Source organism: Sminthopsis crassicaudata, chromosome 2, assembly GCF_048593235.1.
Source record: "Sminthopsis crassicaudata isolate SCR6 chromosome 2, ASM4859323v1, whole genome shotgun sequence".
Taxonomy (NCBI): Eukaryota; Metazoa; Chordata; class Mammalia; order Dasyuromorphia; family Dasyuridae; genus Sminthopsis; species Sminthopsis crassicaudata.
The window spans coordinates 576976573-577003544 of record NC_133618.1 but is presented as its reverse complement, the minus strand read 5'-3'; the positions used below and the strand labels follow the sequence as shown (position 1 = coordinate 577003544).

The 26972-nt window shown below is 34.1% G+C and overlaps 1 protein-coding gene across 15 annotated transcripts in view; it reads right to left on the bottom strand.

The window, feature by feature from the left end:
- The window catches only part of BTRC (beta-transducin repeat containing E3 ubiquitin protein ligase), a 182248-nt gene that overhangs the window by 56552 nt on the left and 98724 nt on the right, over positions 1-26972 (bottom strand). For 13 of the 15 annotated variants that reach the window (XM_074295378.1, XM_074295375.1, XM_074295383.1 and 10 more), the window contains one exon: positions 17536-17625. In XM_074295378.1, the coding sequence (XP_074151479.1) occupies positions 17536-17625 (90 nt within the window). Of the gene's footprint in view, positions 1-17535; positions 17626-18703; positions 18825-26972 lie in introns of those variants that run through there. The other 2 variants (XM_074295381.1, XM_074295384.1) reach the window with 2 other exon arrangements.

The following is a 26972-nucleotide window of genomic DNA, read 5'->3' as shown; positions in this document are numbered from 1 at the left end:
TAACTGGTACTTTAGGCCTGTTGTAAAAAGACTGTATATTTCACAAGGCTGATCTATATAGTTCATTAGAATATATCATTCAGATATGAGATACTTAAGGAGCACTATTGAGGAAGTAATGCCACAAGAGAAGAGAGGAAGAAGAAAAAGGTCATCAATCTCTAGGGACTAAGTTTTGGCTAAAAAAATTCCCTCTCTATTCTCTTTTAGCAGTGGCAACTGACAGAAATCAGTCAGGGGAACCTTCGGTTTAGGGGCTGCTGGTTTCATTACATCCCTTCCTGACAATAAAGAAATTGACAGGGTCTGACATATTGTATAGAAAGCTATAATTAAGAGTCAGTGAAGGAACCTGGTTCTTTAAAAGAATTTGCTGACTATTCTGCTTTCTCAACTTAATACTACTTCACTGTCTATCTTCATACTTCTGCATGGTCTTAACACTAGTCCTGTAATGCACTCTCTTCTCACCTAGGACTCTCAGAATAATTGTTTCCTTCAAATCTCAGCTCATGTGTTACTTCAAGTCTCAGTAGTAGTACCTACTACAGGAAACTTTCTGATTATCTTAGTATTCTCTTTCCCTCCATCTCAAATTTTCAAGAATATTATCTGTTAACATACTGTATACTCCCAGAAGACATGTTCCTTGAGAGCAGAAATATTTTTTAAAAATGTTGTCTTTATATTTACATCATCTAGTATGGTGTCTTCAACATAGTAGAGAACTTTCATCAGACTGGATCCTTCAAGGTCAAATTTCTCCATGAACTTTCCTAGTACCCGTAATTAAAAATAATTTCTTTCTCTGAATACCTGTATCATATTCTCCATTTCTGCTGAGAATAACTTTGTTCTTCCAATCATTCAATCATCATACATTTGTAAACAATCTCTTAGGTACCAGGTATTGTGCTATATATGATACAAATACAAAGAATTTTAATAATATAAGGCCTATTCCCAGGAAACTTTCATTCTAGCAGGGAAACGACATGTATATATACCTGGATACAGAATAATTACAAATAATTACAAAGTTGTTAGGGAGGGAGACTCCTAGAAGCAGGCTGAGAATAGGAGAAATTATGAGAGGTTTCATGTTGAAAGTAGTGTTTGAGCCATGTATTAAAATTAAAAAGAGATTCTATGAGGCCAAGTGAAGGAGTGCTTTCCAGGGATAAAGAAAGGGAAATGCAGAGGCATAGAAATGGGAGATAATTCTACAGGAGAGGAACAGAGGGAAAGTTGGTTTAGTTGGACCAAAGAGTACAATGAGGAAGGAATATTCAATGCAACTGGAAAGATAAATTGGGCCTTGTTTAGTTCTTACTAAGTGCTAATGAGATAATGAGATATTAGGTTCTTACTAAGTGCTAAGTCGGTACTTAACAATTCTCTAGTTCCGTCCTTTAAAGGGAGTTTTACCCCTTTGAACTTTTGGGGAAGAGCTTAATGTTTAAAAGGAGCAAGTTCATTGGTAGAAGTAATCTTCCCACAAGCCCTTGCGTTATCCCACGCCCATTCCCTGGGAGGATAAAAGAGGGCCGCACTCTGGAGGAGGAGAAGTCTACTCTAGGGTCAGAGTTGGCGGCTCTCTACAGGAAGAAGAATCTGGCCGAGAGATTGATTTGGGACAGCAGATCTACTCCCAGAGAGCGATCGGCAGCTTCTGGAGACAACAGAACATTACCGGGCCTAAGTTGTAAAGAGTTTTAAAAGCTAAACAGAGAGGTTTATACTTTAAACTTTTTAACTTGAAGACAACAGAGAGCCACCAGAGTTTATTAAACAGAAGATTAACATAACCAGTTCCATATTTAAGGAAAATGAGTTTGGCAAGCTATGTAAAAGTCATCAATTAGGGAGCTGCTGCAATAATCCAGGTGATCAGGACCTGAACTCATATGGGGCTCTGTGAGTGGAAATAAAAGTGTTGAATATTTTCAGCCTTGGTGTTATCCTTGAATAATCCTTCCTTCACTCTCATCTCAATCTGTTTCCAAGTCCTATAGTTTCCATTACTGCAACATCTCCCATATTTGTCCCCTTCCTCATTTCTCTCACATTCTCTCTCTACCCCAGTTCAAACCCTTATCTCCAATGGGTTTTTAATTAGCTGCTAAACTTCTAGCCTTTTTCCTTTACAATTTAACCTCCATATGATCATCAAATTGGTATTGTCAGATACAAATCTGACAATATCATCTCCCTATTAAAAAAGTTTTATTGCTTCCTACTACTTTAAGAATAAAATCCTCATAGTGGCATTTAAGGCCCTTCTCAATTCTGCTTCCTTCTCTCCTTCCTGTCTCTAGTATTATTTCATAACACTTCCTTTCTAACTTTCTTCATTCTAGTCTTAACTGGCCTACTGCCTGTTCCTTTTACATCTTTTTACAAATAGTGAAATGCATGCAATCTCAACCTCAGCTCTTGGAGCTCCTCATTTCCTTCCAGACTCACAGAGACCAGACCAATTCCTATAAGAGGTCTTTTCTGAGCCTCCCTATTAAAAACAAACAAACAAAAAAAAACACCCAACACAAAACAGCTTCTTAAAATTGTACTGCTTCAAATTTATTATTTCAAATATATTTTAAAGTTACAAACTTATGTAGATGCTGTATTACTTTGAAATCTTCTCATAATATAATCTCCTTAAAGATTTTTTGTCTTTAGACAACTAAAACATTGCACAATGTCTTGAACAAAGTAGGAATTTAAATTATTAGTTGAATTGAATTACTGATTTGAAAGAGGGGCTATAATCTTGAAAAGGAAGCCAAGATTGGGAATGGTGAGAGTAGCAAATGAAGGAGTTAGGTCAAAGGGTGAGAATTTTGATCTGTATTCATGGAAGACTGAAGCAAAGTTTAACTTGTGCCTAGGCACCATGCTACATGATGATTATATTCAATGTGGGATATATATAGAGAACCAAGCTGTTTGATTGCCAGTAGATGGCCTTAGTCTATGTTTCCTAAAATATCAGAAACATGGACTTCTAATAAACAAAATCTGTTTCTACTGTGGTTGAAGCTTCAACTCTTATTTTCAGTTGTGCTCTGTGGCCAGATACAAACACTAGGCAATTGGTCCCTTATGCTATTCCTTTGAAGAAGGTTAGAGCTCCCTCTAGCACCTTTAACTAAAGAAACACCACAGGCCCTTATAGAGCTGACACAGTTTGGTGTTGCCCACAGTTAACTGCAATATGGAGATTTTTATTTTTAATTTGCTTTAATTGTTGCTATGAAATGAATAATTAATAGGGCTGCCGAAGCCAGTTTTGTAAAGTTCACAATACACAAAGCCAGGAGAGAAATATCTACTTAAAAAAGGAACTTAAAAATGGTTATAACTGTTACAATATTACAGAATACAAAATATTTATTCATGATTTGTTACAACATTATGTCCTACCAACAAAGGAACATACTGCCAAATGCTTTCTACTAAAAGATGCTACGAGTCTTCCTCATTTATTCTTCTCTTCATGGCTACAAAAATCACTGTACCTATAGCATTGTACAGGAGTAAAGTAGGTCAGTGTTAGAAGAACCTTGCTCTTCAGGGGGGGAGAATGGAAAGGTATGTCTGTAAACAGTTAACCTAGTTCTATCATTCTGCTGAAAGTATTTATAGGCATTATATACCCCCCTGGACAATAGAAGACTATTCAAATTGAAAGCTGTATTCTTCTCATATATTTGTGGACTTGCTCTTCCACAAGGACCTTGAACCAATGGGATTGATATTGTCCCTGAACATGTCTCTACTCTAAACGCTTATGTTTCACTAACTATACATTCAAGAAAATCTATCATTAAAAAATGATGTAGTAATCCCACCCAATCTAGAAAGATCATGACCACCACTTGAGAAGCCTCCAAGACTGCAATTAGTTTAAAGATTACAGCACAATCACTGGCACTGCAGCTCCAAATTGAAAAGTACTTTATTTTTCATTGCTGAATTTCAAATGTTCCCTCTTGAAAGCACTGCATTCCAACAGCCTTCTTAAAATCAATACACATATGAAAGCAGCTAATAAATTCCTTGAATCAAAGAAGAAAAAATAGAGGTATGCAGAGATTAGCCCTTTGGAGAGTTATATTTTAGGAGATCTCTTTATTAAACTCTTCAATAGCTTGCATTCTAAAAATTAGCAATATTTCTGGCACTAAGAGGTATATATAAAAAAATATATAATGCCCTACTTAGTTCAACATGCAGATACTGACGCTATCATAAACCAAACACAGTATATCAAGGGCATATTGCTTACACATTTCCCCTTGCAATATTTAGATATCCAGTTCCTTGTGTCTTAAGCTTTAGAAACATACACTAAGTCTGTCAAAGAACAATTTCCAAAGGCTGAATTGCGTAACTCTAACAGTTCTGATTTTCTACTTCTGGAATCAATGTCAATGGGCAAAATAATACAATTTTTGGTTTTGTATTTTCCTCTTGGGATAATACAAATCAGGATAATACCATCATGCTCTTTTCTTGAGAAGCACAAGGGAGATAAGGAACTATTTAAAAACTAAGATTCATTAACCTACTAAGATGTTTCTTAAGATAGGACTGATTGTTATGCTTCTCTTGAAATCCATCTGATATATATTTGAAGTGGTAATTCACGATCTAGAACAAGAATGACATACCTAAATTAACATTGATAGAAAAGCGATTTGATTTTGTCTCTTGGCTCTTTCACTTCATTCAATTTTGTGAAATCCAAAGGCTTCAGAACACTGGCATTAATTAAGCAACAGTTTTATTACATACAATCAAAGCCTTAAAAGAAGAGCATAACAGACAGTTCCTCCTAGAAATTACAAGGTTCAATTAACAGTTTTACTTTTTTGTGGTTGCTAATTAAGGTATTTTTAATTTTTATGATCTCTTAAGTGAATGCTAAAAGGGAATATACTACAAGTGCAAAAGAAGAAAAACAAACAAAAAATTAGTGTTGAGATTAAAGTAGCTACATGTACTTAAATATTTTCTAAACTTGGCTAACTGTTTAACAAATTATAACACTGAGTAGGAATTAATTTCCTGATTACCATATCTACTATGTTCTCTATGGTTTGCAGAGGCTTGTCAGGTTCAACACAAATGACTGCTGCATTTTAAATCTAGTTGTTATAAACATAATACACAGATAGAAAATTAGTCTAATGCAACTTCATTTCTCATTTAACACAATCTTTAAAAGTATTATATTTTAGTGAGATCCATGTTTTGAGAAAGGTTGGTAGGGTGATATATATTTTCTCATTTTACTTTTAATTTCAAAATATTAATCATTGATTCTTAATGAATAAATTTTTGGTGAATGTGCTTTGTTTTTTTTCCCATGTTGGATATTTAAGAAGCATACTCTGAATCTCTTGACTTTTAAATGAAATGTGCTTAGGAAGATACAAGTATTGTAATCAGGTTGGATACAATTAAATATGATTGTCCCAAGCTTGTCTTTGAAAAGTATAAATTTTTCTTCAGTTTTATAAAACTGTATACTCTCAACTGAAACTTATTGTAATTCAGACATTACACATTCTCCACTTTTTGTTTCTCCTTTTCTCTATATAAAATGCAATAAATTGTTCCAAGGCTATCTAACCTTACAAATTATCTCAGAAATCTTTATTCTCTAAAAGAACAGAATAGGAAAAAAGTTACTTGAGAACAAAACTTCCTTTTCAACCTATGAAAAACAAAACAAAAATATAGCCACTAAGTCTTACTTAAACTAACAGAAAATAGGACTTGAAGAGATTAATTTTTAAAACAATTACCTCATTGCTTAACACACTAATATTATGAACACTTTAATCCAAATATATAACCTAAAAAAAGGAGGGGAAAAAAAAAAACTCCTATAAACTGCAAATAAACCCCACACAAATGTAAATAAAGCCACTCTTTAGGTTGCCCATTAATCCACAAGTGGCATATTCATCTTATTTACAGTATTATACCCCCTGCCATGATATTCCATTAGAGTCACGCTACAGACTCCATAGTTAACACTGTAGGAACCATTTCTTTCTAAACCTGGTTTTATTCCTTTCTCTTTTGTCTCCCTTTTCACATATCCCTTGCCCCTCAAAGAAATATTTTCAGTTTAAATTTCTCATTCTTTTAGGTGTTTCTGATAAATAGAGAGAGGAGTAAGAAATAAAGCTTGAGTTATAAAGCTCAAAATAAAAGAGAATCTTAAATTTAGGTTCACTGCATGAGCAATTTTTAAAAAATTCCAGCTTAATATGGTTTTAGTTCTTCATATCAGCAAATGCATCTAGAATGCTTCTATGTAGTTAGGCATGAAATTTGGTAATCCTAATAGTCAATCTTCTATTTTCCCAATACATTATTCAGTATACTTAAAACGAACATTAATTAGAATAACATCTGTGAACATTTGCTTTATGAAAATGATTTGATGGACCTATGTCATATCACTTATTTCTTTACTCAGATCCCCTATGTGGAATAGACAGGGTGTTGAAGTACAATCATACTTCTGATGTCATAATTTCTACTCAATTACTCAATTATCCAAATGCTCTTGCAAAGAATTCTTATTCTTTCTCTAAAAAAATGCTACCTATTGATCAAGGCCTAAGGAGCCTTTAGAAATAAATGACTATTGTTTATGGCAGCCCTTTTTGTAGTGACTAGAAACTGGAAACTGAATGGATGCCCATCAATTGGAGAATGGCTGAATAAATTGTGGTATATGAATATTATGGAATTATTGTTCTATAAGAAACAATCAACAGGATGATTTCAGAGAGCCCTGGAGAGAGTTACATGAACTGATTCTAAGTGAAATGAGCAGAACCAGGAGATCATTGTATGTGGCAAAAAGAAGACTATCTGATGATCAATTCTGATGGACATGGCTCTCTTCAACAATGAGATGATTCAAACCAGTAGCAATTGTTCAGTAATGAATAAAGCCATATACACCCAGAGAGATGCCTGTGGGAACTGAATGTGGACTACAATATAGCATTTTCATGCTTTCTGTTAATGTTTGCTTGCATTTTGTTTTCCTTCTCAGGTTTATTTTCTTTCTAGATATGATTTTTCTTATGGAGCAAGATAATTATATAAGTATGTATACATACGTTGGATTTAACATATTTTAACATAATTAACATGCATTGGACTACCTGGAATCTAGGAGAGGGGGTGGGGAGAAGAGAAAAATTTGGAACAGAAAGTTTTGCAAGGATCAATGTTGAAAAATTACCCATGCATGTTTTGTAAATAAAAAGCTTTAATTAAAAAAAAAAAAAGAAATGAAAAAATAGGGGGAAAAAAGGAAATAAATGACCATGCTTGATTAGACATAAAGAGTTTTTGGACAGGAAAGGGAAGGGCACCTCCTGAATGCTTTTTTTACCAAAGGCAGTAGGGTAGAGATTATAATCCCAAACAATCCTTTTATGCTAATCACTCTGAGGGAATCCACAAGTTACCAACTAGCACAATTATCTTTTAACATCTCAGATATTTGATATGCAGAAAAACAGAGAAAAGAGAATAACAGTCAAAGTCAAATCTTAGAGAACTGAAGACCAGGTTTACAAGATGGGCAATTATTATATTCTAATCATTTAAAGCCATCAGATAATGGAATTACTGGACACATAACATTATGGTACAATATGGTATAATATGTACAATAAAGAAGGGGAAAACAAAATTAAATTGCTTATATTATATGACAAAGGTGGTGTAGAAAACATACTGAGAAACTTACAGGTCCTTCTTAGTGTGGGGGGCAAGTAATAACTTTAAGGAAAACATACAGGGGTCTCCAATTCCATTTTCTCCCCTAAGGATTGGTGAAAATGGGGGCAAAATTACTCTTAAAGTCTTTCAGCACGAGGATGGGTGAATAATGAAAATGGACAATCATCAAATGATTTGTATTCTTTTAAGGTTAACATGTTTCCAGCCAAAAAATCAATAAGGAAAGAAAACTTTCTTAGAATAGAAGAATGTGGAATCACCTCAATAAGGTTTGAGTGGTTCTATTTGTTTCACTCTAAGGTACTTGTGGCGAGCTGAGTCATCAAACTATGGGTAAAAATTCTTTTGAGGTTAAAGAAGAACAGATGAATTCTAGAAGGAAGGGCTCATGAGGTGACTTTGTAATTATAGTTCACTGAGGGAGTAAAAAGGAGTTAAGCAGTTATATAGTCAACTGGTTATGCTTCTAGGAATGGCTTGTCCTAACTGTTATAGACTTTAAAAAGTCTGTTACTTTTTATATACCTTTTAACACAGCTATTGAGAACTAAGTCTCATTGGGGAAAAAAGTTCTTTCACAATAAGTACAGACATAGGTAAGATAAATGAATCAAGTGGAATTCTAGTATCTTCGAAGGAAGAAAATGAGCACTACTTTATTTTTGTAGAAACCTAGTATAAAAGAAAAGTTACTAAAGTCTAAATCTCATATATCCTATGAGATCAAGTCACTGTCACAAAGAATAAAACTACTTGTTCATTAATTTGGTTTCAACAACTTTGCAGGAGATTTGTTTAGACACCCAGTTCTAGAACATATTTATTTCCAGAAAGCTCGCATGCACTGAATTTCTGAAACTGGTAAACAATAAGCTGAAGATGATTACCTCTATAAATAACTATTAAAAGCAACATATGAATTTTAAATAATTTAATCAGCAATCCAAATTTAGGCATGTAAAAGGAGCAGTAAGCAAAACATCAAGCAAATTTTAACTTTGTATGCTATGTACACTAATGCTTTAAGAACAAAAAGGAAGTATTAGATATTAGTAATAATTGTAATATTATAAGAGAATATTACTTCTCATTATGATATGAACCCTAAAACAATAGAACAGACTATGGAAGTATTTCTAACAAAAGCTCACTGTGGCCCATAGAAAGTGGGCTTCCGCTCTGACATAATTTCAGGAATGATATTTACTAGGAATGGGTTGTCTGGCTAGGGGGCAGTGAAGTACTTCTATTCTATTGAGCCTTTCCATGGACTAGAAATATTGTGGATTTATTTAGTCTCTGTAATTTACTATCTTAGGAAATGCAAGATTGGACATGATTCCACAAGTTTCCTTGACAGCAACTACTATAAGGAAAGTTCTATAACTAACTTGAATAGTTCATATTATCCTTTATGCCCATTATTTCTATTTTGTCCTCAATAAACACAGGCCTCACCAGGTATTACTCTTTACATACTAACACTTACACCATTTACCTGCCTTCTGCAGATGATTATAGGTACATAAGAGAAAGAAATCCCCCCATTTGATCGCCTTTGTAAGTATGTTTTGTTAATTTACTTAACACAACACATGCCATTTGAAGCATTTAGTTCAATATATAAAAGTGAATTAATCACAGATTGACATAATTCTATGGAAAGGGCATGTCAATATATATATATGTTCACAGTGGCAATCTTGAATTTGGACATTTTGGCCACCAATACTGTGTTAAAGTATTTTGCTAGTTTAAATAATAATTTTTAATATTAAAAGAAAACATGGGGGCAGCTAGGTGGCGCAGTGTATAGAGCCCCAGCCTTGAATTCAGGAGGACCGGAGTTCAAATCTGGTCTCAGACACTTAACACTTCCTTGCTGTGTGACCCTGGGCAAGTCACTTAACCCCAGCCTCAAAAAATAAATAAACAAATAAATAAATAAATAAAAGAAACATTAAATGAGCTATAAGTAGGTTAAGGTAGAGGGGAAAAAACAGTTTTCAAATAAAAATAAAAGGAACTCGACTAAAGTGTTGTAACTTGGTAACTAAATTTCCTTCCCATGATGACAACTAAAGCAGAAGCAGCCATGTACAAAACTGAAGCACTCAGATATTACCTAAATAAGAATAGCATTGGTGGCTGCTGAAAAAGAAAAAAGAAAAAACCCCAACAAAAACCAACAGCTCTGTCATAACTTAAGTTATTGCCTTTCATTTGATTTTAAAGAAGTAAAGCATTAAACCCAAAGTAAAAACTAAAAAAGGGTTTTGATGATATTCAAAACATTCCTAAATGAAACTCCCATGGATGGAGCTGAGCTGATTAGCAGTGGCCATGTATGGGATATTAAATTGGAGAGTAAGCAGCATTTCCTCAAAGTCTATAAAGAGATTTAGAATGAAGACACATTGCTTATATACAAAAGGCACAGAAAAGATAATTTAAAATCTATGGATTATTTTTTTTTCCTTTTTCTTTTTCAGAAACTGTGTCTGGTATTGTGCAGCTGTGCTGCTGTCTTCATCACTCCCTCTGTCTCTAGTCTTGCTAATTAAAAGGTTGATCACAGAACAATGCTCTTCTCATTAATTTCAGTGTTCCGATTGGGCAGGATCCCCGCTTACCCCACCTGATCTTTTCACACTGCTGAAGTTAATGTGACAGGAGCCCGAAGATGGATTACCTGCTGCCATATTGCCCATCGCCTCCAATCAGGAGCTATCTGTGTAAACTGATTGTTCTAATTTGCTCTCATTATTTTTACAATATCAGGAGAAAATAACGCACACAGCTCACTGTCAAAGCCATGAAAATCAGCCATTAGTTAAACCCAGACACTGAGTGGCTTTATTAGGGGCACTGCAGTTTATTGATGTAGCTCGAGTCAAACAAGGCATTTGCTCCAACAGTAAAAAAAAAAAATGGTTACGTTGAAAATAAATATTTATTGTAATAATACAGCAACAACAGGATGTTTGAACTATCCTACTCTTAGACTGGAAACTTGGCTTTTGACATAAATTAACAGCAGAAGAGGACAGAGTCAGAAAACATGTAACATGCAATGTGCACTCAATAGCTGAAAGTCTTGCCTTAAATCCATGAGCATTTGTATCTTCTTAGAACTCATATAAATAAACCTTATTCTGTAATTATGAAAATTAATCAATAAAAATGCTTTTATTTTGTGTTTTAGGAGCACAATAAATAATTGCTAGATTGAATTTTACTCTAAATACTATACTCTAAATAGTACAATATGGCTTAGGAACAGAAATTATATCTGTGATAATTCAGGTACCACTCAAAACTAGCAAAGTTCTAATTTTTAGATCAGATTTTCAACAAGGACGATTTTTTAAAAGCTTTGTTCCTAATATTCTAGAGAAATGAAAGGATATACAATAATGAAAAGTAAACTAACCAAACAACAGACTGGACTTTGATAATCTGAGCAATACATTGTTTAAAACAGAAAGCAAAACAGAGCTGACAGGTTTGGAATTTTGGTAATAAAGTTGTTCTCTCTCTTTTTTTTTTATTAATAAAATTTGCTCCTCCTCCTCTATCCCCAAACATCAAGGTATACTAAAGAAAATAAATTTTCATGCTGTGATGTAAAAGCTAATACTTATAATAATAATAAAAAAGATTTCATAAGTCCAAATTTCTACGTATGCCTAGCTACATTTTGCTGCTAGACTTACCAAGATGTTTATTAAGATGAACTAATGTTGTCAAAACAGCAATTTTTCCATTTTTCTGGGGTGGTGGTGATAAAGAAAGAGCAATGGGGATAGAATGAATAGAAAAGGTCTCTTCAAAAAAAGATATTTAAAAGATTTCCCTCTTTTCTAACTCAGTATCAGGAGGAAGCGTGGCTTCCTCTCATTTGTTTTCTACATAAAGGGCAAGGGCACCCTTCTTGGCTGTTCCCCTTTTAATGGCCACTTTTCTCTTTTCTGAGCAATGTGTGCCATGCTTTTCTTCTTAAAATTCCTGCACTAAAAGACTGCACCATACTGCACTCCGCAAAACGTGCTGATGGCGCCAATTACAAGCCCCCAGCCGAACGCTCCAGCCCCCACCATTCGGGTAGATTTATGCGGGCTCTTGCCGACGTTATTACAAGTCAGAGTTTATTGGGAAATTGTTACATTATGCGGAGTGTCTAACAAATTGCTTATGCTGCTATAATTGGATTACAACAGCCGCTTGCTCCCACCGGTAAGATTAGGCAAGTAGGACTCCTGCCGATCTCTGAGCGTTAGCAGTAATTTTATTTGCCTTGCCTCTCTCTTTCCTAACAACATGCCTCTCTCCCTGCCAGCTGTCTGCTGAAAAGGCACAGGCTTGTTCCTTGGCCCTAACAATGCAATTACAGCCCCGCAGATCGCACTGTTTGTGCATTAAGTACAGAGCCAAAACGAGGCGAATTGATCGTTTGACTTTTGGAAGAGCCATGTGATCTCTCCGTGCGGGTGATCCAACATGCATCAATGAGCAATGCTGCAGTAAATTCTTGATGAAGAACTTTCCTGATTCATCCCCTTCTCTCTACCTCTCCTTTTTCTGTATGGAAGATACTGAGACTCATCATATGCTAATCCAGATCAATCCACATACAGGTTTGATCTTATTAGCCTCTTGGTTAGATTTAAACCTGGACTGATTTTAGCATGTTCAGGTACTTCAATCAGATTAGTAGTTCCTCAATCATCAAAGTGCTACTGCTCCTAAACAGGTTCACAAACAGTTCATTTCAAAGAACTACAAAAAATTATAGATTTTGTCAAATAAAACTGTTTTTGAATGCCTCTGACCATATTCCCAAGCAAGGAACACTGAATTCAGAGTTCTCTTTTTCTCTGCAGAATTGCTCTGCTGGAGGATCATCGATGATGCTGACTGGTATGCCAACAAGAAGAATCAATATAACTAGACTTGGGGAACTGAGACCACCAGACTGATTGCTGCTCTAGGCAAAGTTTTTAACATTTTTCACTGACAGCTTTCATTAACTTGTTTCTTTTTTGTTTTATGCTTAACAATGAGTGTTGGTAGCTGAGAAACTGTTTTGTATAGTTACTCTGATTCGAGGGTACAGTTTCTATAGCCTTTAGAGTTTGTATATTCCTTGGCTTGAGACAGACCCCTAACTAATTCTACCATTTTCTGCATTTTCCCAAATAATATAGTCTATGACTGGATTTCCTCAATGATACAAAGAAGTATGCATTAATTTTTAAAATTTTTATATGCTATTATTCCTAGAGCTACCATGCACTCATTCATTTAATTCATTCAACACATTAAATATCAACTTGTGCTCAGCACTCTGTTAATTGCTGGAAATAACACAAACTTTAGCTAAGATGTGCTATATATGTATTGATATGGGTATAAAAAAGGTATGTATAAGTGGATATATATGTATATGCATATTTAAAAATTGTACATCTATTTTTACTTAAGAAGTGCATATAAACTCTTACCTACTAGAGAAAATCCTTGGTTAAATTTATCAATTCAGTGCCAAAGTTACAACCTCTCGGTGCCTGTTTTCTCATTACCAAAAGAAGCTAATAATACTCATTAACTTTATGCAATTTGAAAAGCACTAAAATGGCTTCTATAAAGTTTCATTCATGCTTTTATAGAATACTGAAAAGTGATAGCTAAGAGTCATTAAACTTCAGTTTTTAGAAAAAGGTTATTCAACATGATATGATTAAATCCTACATTAACAACAAAGCTAACATTTAAACCTGTTAGTTTCTGTGGTGGAAAGGACCACCTGACAGACTACTTGTGGAAAAGCAGATTAAAGAAGCCTGTTAACATGTAGTTTAAAACTCAAAAGAAACTCTGAACAGCTGAAATGCCTTATAAATAGCTCAGACCCAGAGGAAGTGCAAACGTCTGCATTGTGAATTGTAGATCTTAATTACCGACAATGGCTGGTACAGCAAGTAGCACGAAAAAAAGTGAAACAGTTGCACTGTTCATGGTTGGCAATAATTCTTCAGGAAAATATTTACTATCAATCAGTTATGAGAAAAGGGACTCTGTGCTCGTAAAACAGCACGTTGCTTCTCATACCAGGACCATTTTGCTTCAGCATAATCTGAATTTAAACAGCTTGTTTCCTGCGGATATAATTTTGGAAATAAATAAAACAAGTCTTCTATCAAAATCTGGAGTGAGTGGAAAGGAACATCACATTTTTCTGTCTCAGTCAGTTGCAAACAGATTATCAGACTAAGAAAAAAATAAAACCCCTACAAACCGTTGCTGAAGGTTTATCTCAAACTCATAAAGAGGCAGAAAATTCTGTATTAAGGCCAAAAATCCAGGCAAGACATGTGACAACTAAACTAAATCTGTTTTGTGTATATGTTTAGAAAGAATAAGACAAAGCCAGAAACTAAAATTTTCAGCAATATTTTGCTCAAACTGCTTAAATGACAATTTTAACAAAGAAATTTTTAGTTTTCATTTTTCTTTACTAATAAAAAAATCATGAAGGTTGACAGTATACATGCTGCAATTATTTTAAAGACTAAAGTGACAATCAATAATGGCTACCTAATTAAAGCCATAATATTTTCAGCACTCATCTAAATATATCAAAATAAACACTGTCATTCATGAACTATACAATACTATACTTAGAAAGAGGCAAAGTTTTTATAGCAAATAAAATAATTTCAATGTTCCCAAATCTAACGGGGAACAAAATGATACTAAAAAAAAAAAAAAAGTCTACCTCCTTTCTGAGTTTTAAATTTTTTCTTCTGCCATCTTTAATATCAAAGATAATCCTGTTAGTCTGAAGTAACATTTATAATCCTCTGCTTCAGTTTCTTCATATTCTAACTAGACATGAAGACTATTCTTAAAAGTTGGTTAGAAAAGTAAAATGTCATCAGTAGGTGCAACATTCTATAACTTTAGAATGCTATAATAGTAGTGTTGCTAAAAACATTAATGAGAGGTTCTACACAAACAAATTTGCAGCTTCTATATGTATTTCTCAAAAAAAGGAAGGATTAAGAATTTAGCAAGGGCTTTGAGTCATATCTAAGACAACAATATCATTTGCAATGCAGCTGAGCTGCCCTGAATTAGCTTTTGTGATAAAAATGGCTAACACCAAGTTACTAAAGGTGTTTGTTGTATGGGGAACTGATGAAAGAGAGTAAAGATGGCAAAGTAAAATGGCTTAAGTAACATTTAAGGCACATTGGAGCACAACTTAAATCAATATTAATATCTAAACCAAGTTAGCAATAGCAGAAATATCAATGGCAGCAGACCATATTATAAAATAGCTGAAGATTAGAAAATAGTATCTGTATATAGCCCTACAATAGCAGGAAGGAAAACTGTATCTTTTTCCCAAAAATTATGCAATTGCTAATATAAGTAGGTCTGATAACACTGATCTCTTCAGCTATATCTATTCTATACTAGCTCTTCCATGGGAACATGAGATACTCCAAATAAAATGAGGAAATGTTTTCACTATTCTTGTATTCTTTGAAAAGAAGAAATTGATTCTAACTACACAGAATCACTTGCCAAGAAGCACTCAGTCATTGGTTTAAACAGGGAATGATGAACTAGAATAGATATTTGGGGCCAACAAGAGATAAAGGCAAGTTAGATAAATAACAACAGGAAAAGGTTAACAGAGAGAGCCAGAAGATGTCTGTGGGATCCAGAGCAAATGTGTTGGATCTAGAATGATTCTACTGCATATCACATAGTCAACACTAAGAACTACATTTAAGCTTGGGCATTTATTTAATGAAGGTACCAAATTAGATTTATGATAGAATAAAAGTAAAATGAGTAAGAAAGGGATGAGAAGGTCACCATCTGGGAATGAGTCAGAATGCTGAGCATCAATGAGAAAACTTATTTCCACACCCAAGAGCCTTATAGAAATTATGCCATTGTACCAGATGCCAAAATATTTCTAACTATGCACCATTGAAGGAGAGGGTGGGAAAAAAACCACACTATACAGACACACACTAACATAACTAGCTAGCTTGAGATCCTGGCTTACAAAGTATGAAGTAAACAAAAGGAACAGATGCTCACTTGGCCGGCTCTCAATAAAACTCATTAAAATTGTCACCCTGTCCTTGGATCTGTGCTCATGCTAAGATTCTACCTTGTTTAGCCAGAAGTCACCCACTTGTGATGAGACCCTAAGTGCAACATAATCCAGAAATTAAAAACAAAACCCTCCTTAAACATAGCAAATACACAAATTGACCAGGTAGTAAGGGATGGAGTGCTATAGAATATAACTATTTTTTACTTCTAAATAAATGATTAGAAATAAAAGTATTTAGACTTTATAAAAGTCATATATGTCTCACATTTTGAAAGAAATCATTTAGACATCTGGATATTTGAGAGATCTAACTGGCGAACCTTTAAGCGAGTTCTCTGACATTTTCTTTAAGCAGCCTTCTAATTGCAATCTGAATATAAATATTGGATCTTCATTTGCCTACAGACTTCTGGATAATTCAAAGAAATAGTATTGGTAAAAACAAACAAAATATTTCTGCCTTTGGATTTTGGAGCACAAGATTAAGACTCCATGACAATAGTCCTATTTCTAATAATAATAGTAATACAGCTGAGGGCCTAGATATAAAATACAATAACATAGTTAAAGTTACAAGTGTTGTAACAGCAACAGATCCCTAAATGGCTATAAAGGCAATAATTTTTACTGATACTCCATATTAAAAAGTCAACTAAACAAACAAAAAACACTAAAATATTGTTTCAATTTCTAAAAGAGATGATACTTGAATTTTCAACTTTGGAAAATCCAAAATAACCAAATCCAGGTCAAACAGCTGACTAGAGAAAGCTCCTGAACAAATCATGGACCACAACGTAAACCTGAGTAATAGTAGACAGAAAAAAATCTCAACTCTCCACAGTTTGTATCTAATGACCATCTCGGTATTTATTCCATGGATGGTCATACTCTTTTGAGAAATGGCTTTTAAAGTACAATTATGGCAGATAGGAAGAAACTGCAATAAGAAAATTAGAGGAAATTAATTTCAACAATGAATGGGAATAGCTACCTTCAATAGCAAATAGATTCAGGTAGAATTTTAGAAAAACTATCATGTATGACATAACTATTCTAATTTACACAGTAGAAAGAAATAACTTATATGCATGGTTAAACAAGCTTGTCTACATACACCAAAAGCATCAAATACAACATTCTTTCAGGAGGTGCTTAACAAATTGTAATAGATGGTGAAATAATAATTATAATTTTTTCTCTCTCAGGTTTCATTCTCCCTATAAACATACTTTTCACTTATTCATGTATTAAAACCTTACATTAATTTGTAAAATGAAAATACATGGTATTCTACTTGCCTTGGTCATACCTTAATTTTGTGATTACTGAGAAGTACTTTCCAGGCAACAAATCAGAGTTCATCTGAAACAAATCTTGACATAAAACCCTTGAAACAGATTCCATTGCAACTGAAGCACTGGAAAACCCAATTTCTTGTACCTAATTTGCTGCAACTTATCACATAACAACATGACAGAGAAATGTTGTTCACTTGTTTCATTTCTAAAATAGGCAATCCTAAAGTAACTTTTGTTTACAGTCACATTGGATTAAAATAATTTTCATGAATAGCAATTGGCACACTATTGATTTTCAATATTACTTACTTTGGCCACACAATTTTCAGTCTTCATAGCAGTACTTGCTAGACATACAGTTTCTTGGTTTAAGCAGAGTCTGGCACAGCTATTGTAGGTCTGTGAAAAGATTTTTTAAAAAAAGTTTCAATACAGAAACACTATTTACCTATTGAATCTCCACATTTTGGTACAATCAAAATAATTCTATAAAGTCTGATTTATGTCCCACATATAACGAACCATTACTTGTACCTGTAAATCACAATTATTAGTCAGGATCAAGAATTAATAGGAGTATATGATTGAGGACATGTTTTTTTTGAAACTTTCAGAGGAAACTGCTAAAAGTCTTATTTTGATGGTGCTAAGAGCTCAATGATATGGGCAATTTATCCAACAATATATCTCAACCCATCCATGTACTTTCATCCTAGGCAATTCTGGTTCATGATGAAATCCTGCAATCCTTTCCAGGTATAGATTTATGATCCTTTGATCCTTCAAAATAGTGCACCCAATCTGCTGAAGAATTTCCTCTATCAGTAGCATTGCATAGATACAAATGGAGAATGAGTTGTCCATTTCTATGATCAGTCCAATTCTTTTTTTTCCTCTTAATACATATCTTTTTGATAATTGTGTTGCTTTTTCACAACTTTCATTAATCAAGAGGCAGCATAGTTCCATAGAAAAAGTACCAGTTCTGGAATTAGAGGACCTGGGTTCAAATTTCATCTTTGATACTTATTATCTGTAAGAAAATAGGCAAATCACTTAACCTCTCTGAGTCTTAGTTTCCTCATATGTAAAATAAGGAGGCTTGCTGGATAGACTCCTTAGTCCCTTCTAGTTCTGTATCTATGACTCTTAAGATAATTTTGTAGTCCAGAGAGGTTAAATTCAACTTCAAAATTCCACCAGATTAAAATGTAACAGGAAACAAATTTAACAAAATAAATAAAAATACAACATGGATAATGCTAATTTGTGGTTTTCTAAGCCAATATGCAGCTCATAGGGATTCCTTTCTTTGAGTATGCTACCATTGGTGTAGTCTACATATTATGACAACCATGGGCTCTTTCATTGCCTTTTGGATGACTAAAACTTTAATTTTTCAGAGACTCATTCAGCATTACAATTTGATGATTAAAGAACTTGATTCTTACAGCAAAACAATTTTGTAGAGGCTCACCTACCATAAGGTATCCCTTATACTTATGTCAAAATCACAAAAGATTTCTTGAAAGATGTAGCAATTTTGTTTGCTAATTATTGTTATCAATTGAGGCATAAAATTAGAAGGACATAATCTTGCCAAAGGTATCTGATGCCACTGTAGAGATGTTTCAGCACAAAGCCTAATGGGAATAAGGATTCTCTTGCCGTTGGACCCAGATGGTTCTGGAAGAGAGAGAATCAAGCTGGTAAATTTGCACAGCTCTGCCTCATTTAAATCCAATTCACTTGCAAGTCAAGACATCACTTTCCTGATGTCAATGGTCCTCAATAGTCCTCTTTGAGAAAGAAGGACAAACAACAACCTCTCTCTGTAGATGTCATTTTGTTGATGATACCAAGTTTGGAACACTGTAGCATTCCTAAGTAACCAAGGTTCGTTCATAACCACTTAAGAGTTCGGTCTGACTAGTCAAGGAGGAGAAACCAAAAGGATGAAGAATGCATATTGTCCAGACTAAAATAAAACTTCGGATGAAGAGTTCATAAAGTTTATCAGACAGTAGACTCTTAGCTAGACATTGCAGAGGGACAATGAATAGGAACCTGAATTAAACAGGAAAAGAACTGAATTGCCTCTGGGAAACTATGAAATACTTAAAAAAAAAAAAAAAAACAAGATTCTCTGCAAAACAAAAAAATCATCTTTTAAATTCTTCTATTAATCTTGAATCTCTAAATTTTAAAAATTCTAATTTACAATCTTATCTTTAGTTTTATATGAAATACAAAACTCCTATTCTGGACAGATGAACAATCTGCTGATTCCTAAAGTAGGGTGGTATGGTAGAAGCATCAGACAGGGAATTGGGAGAGACTTAGGGATGAATCCGCTCCTACCACCGGTATAGTTGAGTTATAATAACCACTTTGTATCTTATTTTCTTCATCTATGAAACAGGGTTAATAATGCCAATAGTAACTACTTTACAGAGTTGATGAGAGATCAAATGAGGTACTATGTATAAAGTGCTTTGCAAGTCTAAAAGTATTACAAAAATTTCATTTATTATTATTCCATCTTCCTTTTAAAAGCCAAGGCCTAAAATGAGGGAGGAATAAAACTTACAGTTCAGAGAAATGAGAACATTTCTAACAAACTTTAATATTACTCATGCCAAAAAGATAACAGATCATGAAATCTTCCAAGTGATGATATTATACATGCTAAGCCTCCTATTTTGTCAGAAAAGGATAAGATCCAAATTAAGATGGGGCCAAAAAAAAAAATTTGATAGGTTAATTTTAGTCCTTAATGAATATGTTAATATATTAAAATCGCCAGTTAAGCACAATTAGTAATGTTGTTCAGGATATACATCATAACTGCAGGATGGCAAATGAAGATGATGAAACATTAATATCATGTGGCAACTTTGCATGTTATTACAATTCTGGCCAATGCCAGAACAATTTTACTGTATCTTATGATGACGTGGACATCATAATTATTTTTGTGCTTAAAATAATGCTAGAAAAAAAACAAAGAAGAAACTCAGATAACTCCATTTATATCTCACATTAAGACCGAGCAGACTTTTTCTTTATTCATTCTTTCAGGAATCAGATAAAGCTTTTGGAAAGAAAGAAGGCATGTAGTTACTTTATATAATTACATCATCATCAAGTTTATTTTTGACTTGGCCAAGTTATTATTTTCTGAATTTATTCATTTAAGTTATAAATCTAATTGTTTTATTAAGCATATAATTTTAAGGATAAAATGTAGTTATGGCACAATATTTTAAAAGTTCTAAGAGAGTGCATTTTGTACTCATTTTGTACTCAGGGCTCATTATTACTGTTCATTCACAAAACAAACATTTACTGCATCATAAAAAACAACAACAAGAAGAAGCTGCAAAGATCCCTGGATTGTTTTTAAGGCATCTGAGAGGTTATTAACACTGTAAAGAACTGAAATTCAAATTTAAGTCTTAGCAAGTAGAAAGCTGTTTTTTTTGTTTTCCTCTAAAATTGCTACTTTTTAGAATAGAAACTATAGTTTGAACACTGGACTGAATCAGGATTCCTTTCTCTCACTTCTCGGGGCTTTACCAAAGTGAAACTAGTGGTAAATTATTTAACTATTTATCCCTACTTGTTTCTTCTGTAAAATGGGGGTCCTGTCTGTTCATAAGAATCAATGAGTTAAAACTTGTGGAAGTCTTTTGATTTCAGTACAGAAAAGGGGGCAAATAAATTCAATGCCTTACTATTCCAATAACACTTCTAAGGTAGAACGCAAATAAGTCAATACTCAAAATAGCCTCAGGCAAGATAGATTTCTGCATTATTGCAATATTTGAAAATGTGGCTTCATTTCTGAACTAGAGGCAGAGAATTCTGCGTTGGAGTGCTTTAATAAGGTTTTATATTGCATATAAAGCAAGCAAGCATAAACCGGTGAGATGCCTGCTTGCTGAAAACTACCTTCTCTGTGAAAGCAGGCTGTAATTCTGAACAAGTTTTCAATTTTCCTACTGCTGCTAGGGTAAAACATTTTAAAGAGTTTAATTTTTTACAATGGATTCAATGACATAGGATTATCTAACAAAGTAATGGCTAATCAATAGAAGGTTTAGTTGTCAGGTGAAACATATAACACACTAAAAGGGATTGATTGCCAGACTTCTCCTTATTTACTAGGAGGTATATATTTAAAATGACACAAACTTGTTACTAGGCTGCATTCTTTTAACCTTGCAAAGAGCTGCTTCAGAAGTCTGTTCAGCAACCCTATAGCAAAACAAGATATAGTATAATGAAAATGGATGAGAAATAAGCGTGGGGGAACTTTACAGATATATGATGGCATCCAATTATGTCAGGAGCAAGAATGTGATGTAGAAAAAGCAAGTGCCCATAGCTACATCTTAGGCAAGCAGGAACTGGTCTTTAAAAATACCACCCAGATGCTACCAAACCTGGCTCCAGCAAATGCAGAGCTATAGTTGATCTCATTCTGTACTGCTCTTAGGGTAGGTACTTTTAGACTTGTGAAGCTAGGCACAATAGTCTTAAAGAAAAAAAAAAAAAAAAAAAACCAAACTGCTGTGTCCAGATTAAGTGTTGAATACAAAACAGAATTAGGTCCATATGGATTTTGACAAGCATAAATGCTATTTCCTTTGTAATTTACACACAGTAGCTCAAGTTTCTGTATGAGAATATACTTTTTATGGTCACTGCAACCCAGGAGTTCAATAATATTTTTTCCCCACTAAGTCTGTGATTATATAATTTATCAAAGAATGATTACACTGAAATAAAAATAAAGCAAAAATACCAACCCCCTATACAGTCTTCCTTCCTCCAAGTAATTTTAAGAAAGCTGGTTATTAAATTGCTTCTTTTTGAAGAGTTTTGTAGCTAGGCACAAATTGCTAGCCATGTTTTTTTGTTTTTGTTTTTTTTTTTTTGTTTTTAAAGTTATTAGACTCTAAAGAATACAGTAGAAGCGGGAAGTTATATAAACAAATCACTTCATCAGACTTGGGAAGATCACTTTTGTCTCACTTAGGAGACCTGCATTAATTACCTTTAAGTTCTTTTACATGGACTATTTAAAATAAATGCAATTTATTTATTTATTTCAAATGAGGTGCTTCTGCCAAAGTATTAAATAATGTCTACAAATACAAAACCATTTTTATAAATAGGTAATTAAAATAGATGACTAAAATTAAGTCAAGCTGCAAAACATTACCCAGAATGCATTGGGGCTTTTTTTTTTTTTAAATAAACATATCAGGCATATTTTTCCCCATCAGAAACCCAATGCACTCTAGGAAAAAAAAAAAAAAAAAAAAAAGGCTGCAAGTTTTAAAAGAAAAATATATATAATGAAATAATGCCAAAACCCAAACTAAAGTATTTACAGGAGAGTCCCTTAAGCATAGTTTGTCATATTGCAATTACACCTTGCTTAGTGCCAAGCCAAAGACCTTAATATTACCACTAGAGGGAGAAAGTGCTTTAACACAAGGCAATGGTAGATAGGAGAGGGAATGGGTTTTTCTTGAGCAATTATCATAACAAAGCTCCCTTGGCTGTGTGTACCTTCTAATTACTCAACACAATTAAAATGACTAACCTAAAACAAATAGGAAAAAATCTTCCTGCCTGATATCAAAGACTTCATTAAATTCTTGGAGTTTTTTCATCAATCAAATCAGAAAGAAGGGAATGCTATCATATCCAAGCACTACAGCTATTAAATGAAGTAAATGCTGCTAGAATTTTTTTTTTTTAAAGGAAAAACTGGATCTCTCGCAAAAAGAAATGTCGTGGTATTTACCCATCTGGATGCTGCTTGAAAACAAATTGTCCTCCAAAGAGCAGAAATACAGTATGTTTTCTCTCAGTTCACTGGCTTATGAATTTGACTTTTTTTGTTGTTGTTGTTTTGTTAATACACACCATAATGTCATTTTGTGTGCTGGTGATATGCTACTTTTTCCTCTTACTCATCCAACTGTGTAAAGGAGCTATGCCCACTGCACTGCCATGCTTATAGTGGGCTATTTAAGCGCATTTAACTTGCTTGTTGCTGCTTCTGTGGAGACATTCCAAGGCCCTGATTACTTGGAACAACCCAGGATTTAAAATTTTAAATGGGGAGAGGGAGGAAAGAGCAGGGAAAACAACTCCTTGCGGTTTCTAAAAGGTTTAAATCCTTCCTTTTATAGAGTCCTGTCATTAACAGAAGATGACAACCAAGTCATTTTTCTTTCTGCTGACAATTGTGACATTTTTCCAGCAGCGTGCAAGGTGTTGAAAACCTGGCAGCTGTTACCTCCTGGGATGAAGCTACTTTTTTATCCTCCCTTGACAGTTTAACTCAGTGGGTCAGCACCTTTAAAGACTGCAAAGTATCCTTGAAGAGGATGGAGGCTTGAATTACTGCTCCCTCCCTAATCAATGTAAACCCTCACTGCAGGTGAACTCTCCATCTATAGAGGTGCACGGGGGAGGAAAATGTAATGCCCTGAGCCAGATGGTTTTTATCTTGTTTTTAAAGAATAAAAGAACTAGCTAACAAGGGGGACAGCTACTTTGTTAGCATCTTGGCCTCTCTCATGGCTTTGCATCCCCAGGGTTCCAGCCACACAAGAGAAAGAATACAGAAAAACGTAAACACTTAAAGAAATATAACTAGAGGGCTGGCATCATGCTGCTTTCAAAGAGTTTAGAGAAGTCTGATGAATGCTTTATTTATCACTGCCCACGTTCTCAGGATGGTAAGTGGACACATACACAAAGGGCAGGGGTAGAGGAAGGATTAGACAGCGGTCACAATTTACTCAATTACATAGAGATCCTATGCTGACAGATCTTATTAGCACTAATACAGAAGCATTGGGAGAACTAGTATATCGTTAAGGCCATATTTTCTTAAGGTAACATAGGAGAGAAAACTAAGAAAGTAATAGATACATTTTCTTGACTTAACTTAAAGGGGAAAAGGATAAAAAAAACTTGAGCCACTTCATGCCAAATTACATTCCATATTTTTAGAATCAAAAGGTGAAGTTTATAAATGTGAAAAGACATTAACTTTCTACTAAATGAGTATGTTGCTTTTCTTTTTATTTCTCTTATTTGCTGCTAGTAAAAATGAAACAAGAGAAATCAGGCAGACAAAATGACTTGTCTGGATAAAAAAAGATAGTGTGTCACTGGGCTACTATTTTTAGTATTCAAATACATTTTTAAGCTAATACTATCATAGCGGTAATAGCCTTTTCTCAAGGATCTAAAAATATTTCAAATAATCTCTGAACACTGTAAGTTTAGTTTGAATGATACTAAGCTGGTTACAATGTAACTATGCCCATATATTGAAAAAAGGAAAAATAAAACTTTCTAAAAATATAGAAGAAGAGGTTCTTGAAATCCTATCAAAATGCTGTGTATCAACAATACCAAGTTAGGGGTCTAACCTGAAATACAGCTTACATGATTCAAATCCTGATTATATATTACTAGCCCACAAGGCACCTTTGACACATCTTTCCCCAACAGAGCTTGTCTGCTGAACAAACCAATAACAACAAATGGCACTTCATTATTACTCCATTCAACAGAGGGAAAGGGGGAGTTTAAACAACCTGCACTATGCCTTATCTTTAAAAACAAAACAAAAACCACAACAGTGGGGTAATCAAGTTCAGGGCAGTCCTGGACAGCTGCCCTGTGACCTGCTTATGTTGACCCCTGCTATTCATCACTCATCCCTAAGATTGGGAGGGCAAGCTCCTAGGGAGTGACCACCACAATAGACAGCTACAAGCCAACAGTAATCTGGTTGAAGCAAAAAACCAGATGGCACTGCAATAAATTTACAAATCTACATTCATGGAGCTGTTAAAACACCCAGGAGCTAAAAGGCTCTGAGAGCCCCAGGAGGATCTCTTACTTTCCTGTTTCTAAAGGCCATTTCTCTTTTGGAGAACACTGAGTTCATGCTCTTCATAAAGAGAATAAAGATAAAACCCCCTGACAAAGAAGGGAGGAGGGAAAAGCGTCATGACCTAATTAATCTCTAGTGCTTGGATCTCGACACTGAATGATAGGTATTAGAAAAGTCATCTAGGGAAAGGGTGGGCAAGGAAGTTGTTGAATTAAATGGGAGGAGAAGGGAAAAGCTGCTTTAAAAGAAATACAAAAAAAAAATTTAATCCCTTTCAAATACTGCACATGACACAACTTGCAACTGTAAAATAATTCAATAACTCATGCATTTATTTTTAAAATGAATCAGATTAGTCCCATGTGTGACCTGCTGGTCCATCTGTATGTGCTGGACTTAATGGGCACGATTTTCTCTTTTGCTTCAGTTTGAAGTCTGAGAGAGATAAATTTAGTTTAATTTTCAACAGATCAGCCTATCCATTTTCCAAATGGACCATCTGGACCAGCCTATTAAAATTAATTTATAACTTTGCAGAGTGAAAATTCGTTTGTTAGCTTAAATAAAGTTGCCAAAACTTTTTTTTCTCATGTCATTGTTAACTGACAGTTGTTTCTGTATAATAGTTATAGTATTCCTACCTCTAATTTTATCTAACTTGATAAAGTTCTTCTATTTGGATATAGAGGTCAAAAACTTATCACCTTTAAGTGACCAAGTTACAATCTGACTATCTCAAAATTACTGATATTTAGTTAAAAAAAAAAAATACAACTCCCAAACCTACTAAAATGAACTAAATCCATCAAGCTAATTTGTTTACAAAATGGAACATAGCACTTACTGAAAAATAATTTAAATACACAATAGATACAAAAAAAAAAAAGTTGCAAGGACTTTAAATATATATATGTATATATATATTCCTGAAATTAACATTGTATGTGTTTGTATCGTTAGACATATCGATAAGCAAACTAGAGCCTAGAATTAAAATGACTGGGGCTGAGGATTATATAATTTATTATCAAACCTGGCAGACCCAAAATGAAACTGACCTCTTTTTAGTTATGGATGGTGCTTTTTCTCCTCTCCATTCCATTTTTGTGAGAGGGAGAGAGGGGAAGAAAGGGAGAGGGTGCGCAGAAAAAAAGGGAACGTTGGGAGAGATATAAAAAAGTTAGTTATTGATGCCTTTTAATCATTGTTGACACCCTTGAAAGCCATCTTTAGTAGAAGTGCTACAATGAAAATAAGGCTCACCACCCAAGTGAGTGGGAATCTAAATTAAGATTACAGAAACTAAGGCTTTTGGAAGCAATCCATTTTGTATTCATTTGGTTCCAAAGAAAGATGGTACAAAACAGTAGAAACAGAGAAAAGCATATTTTTCCATTCTTAGGATATTCTCATGACCATACATAACTAATTCTGTCTCTTAGGGAAAAACAAGATGGAAAGGAGAAAAAGTACCATCTATAACTAAAAAGAAACTAGTTTCCACTTTAGGTCTGTCAGATCTGATAAACAAATTTTATAATTAAGCCAAATATTGATTATGCCCATGAAAAAAAATCAAGTTCTTTTTCCTACACAAGGAATCTAACCTTCATTACGATTTCATTATATGTAAGAAATTGACTGTCATATACTAGTTCACCACAAATAGCGTGAAGCATTTTTTTTTTTTAAAGGCAGGAGCTAGCAATGGAGATATACATGTATATCTATATCTATGTGTGTGTGTAGTGAGATAGCCAGTCTAATTTCTAAGTGATCAAACTCCATAGCAGACAATGGGATGTTGAGA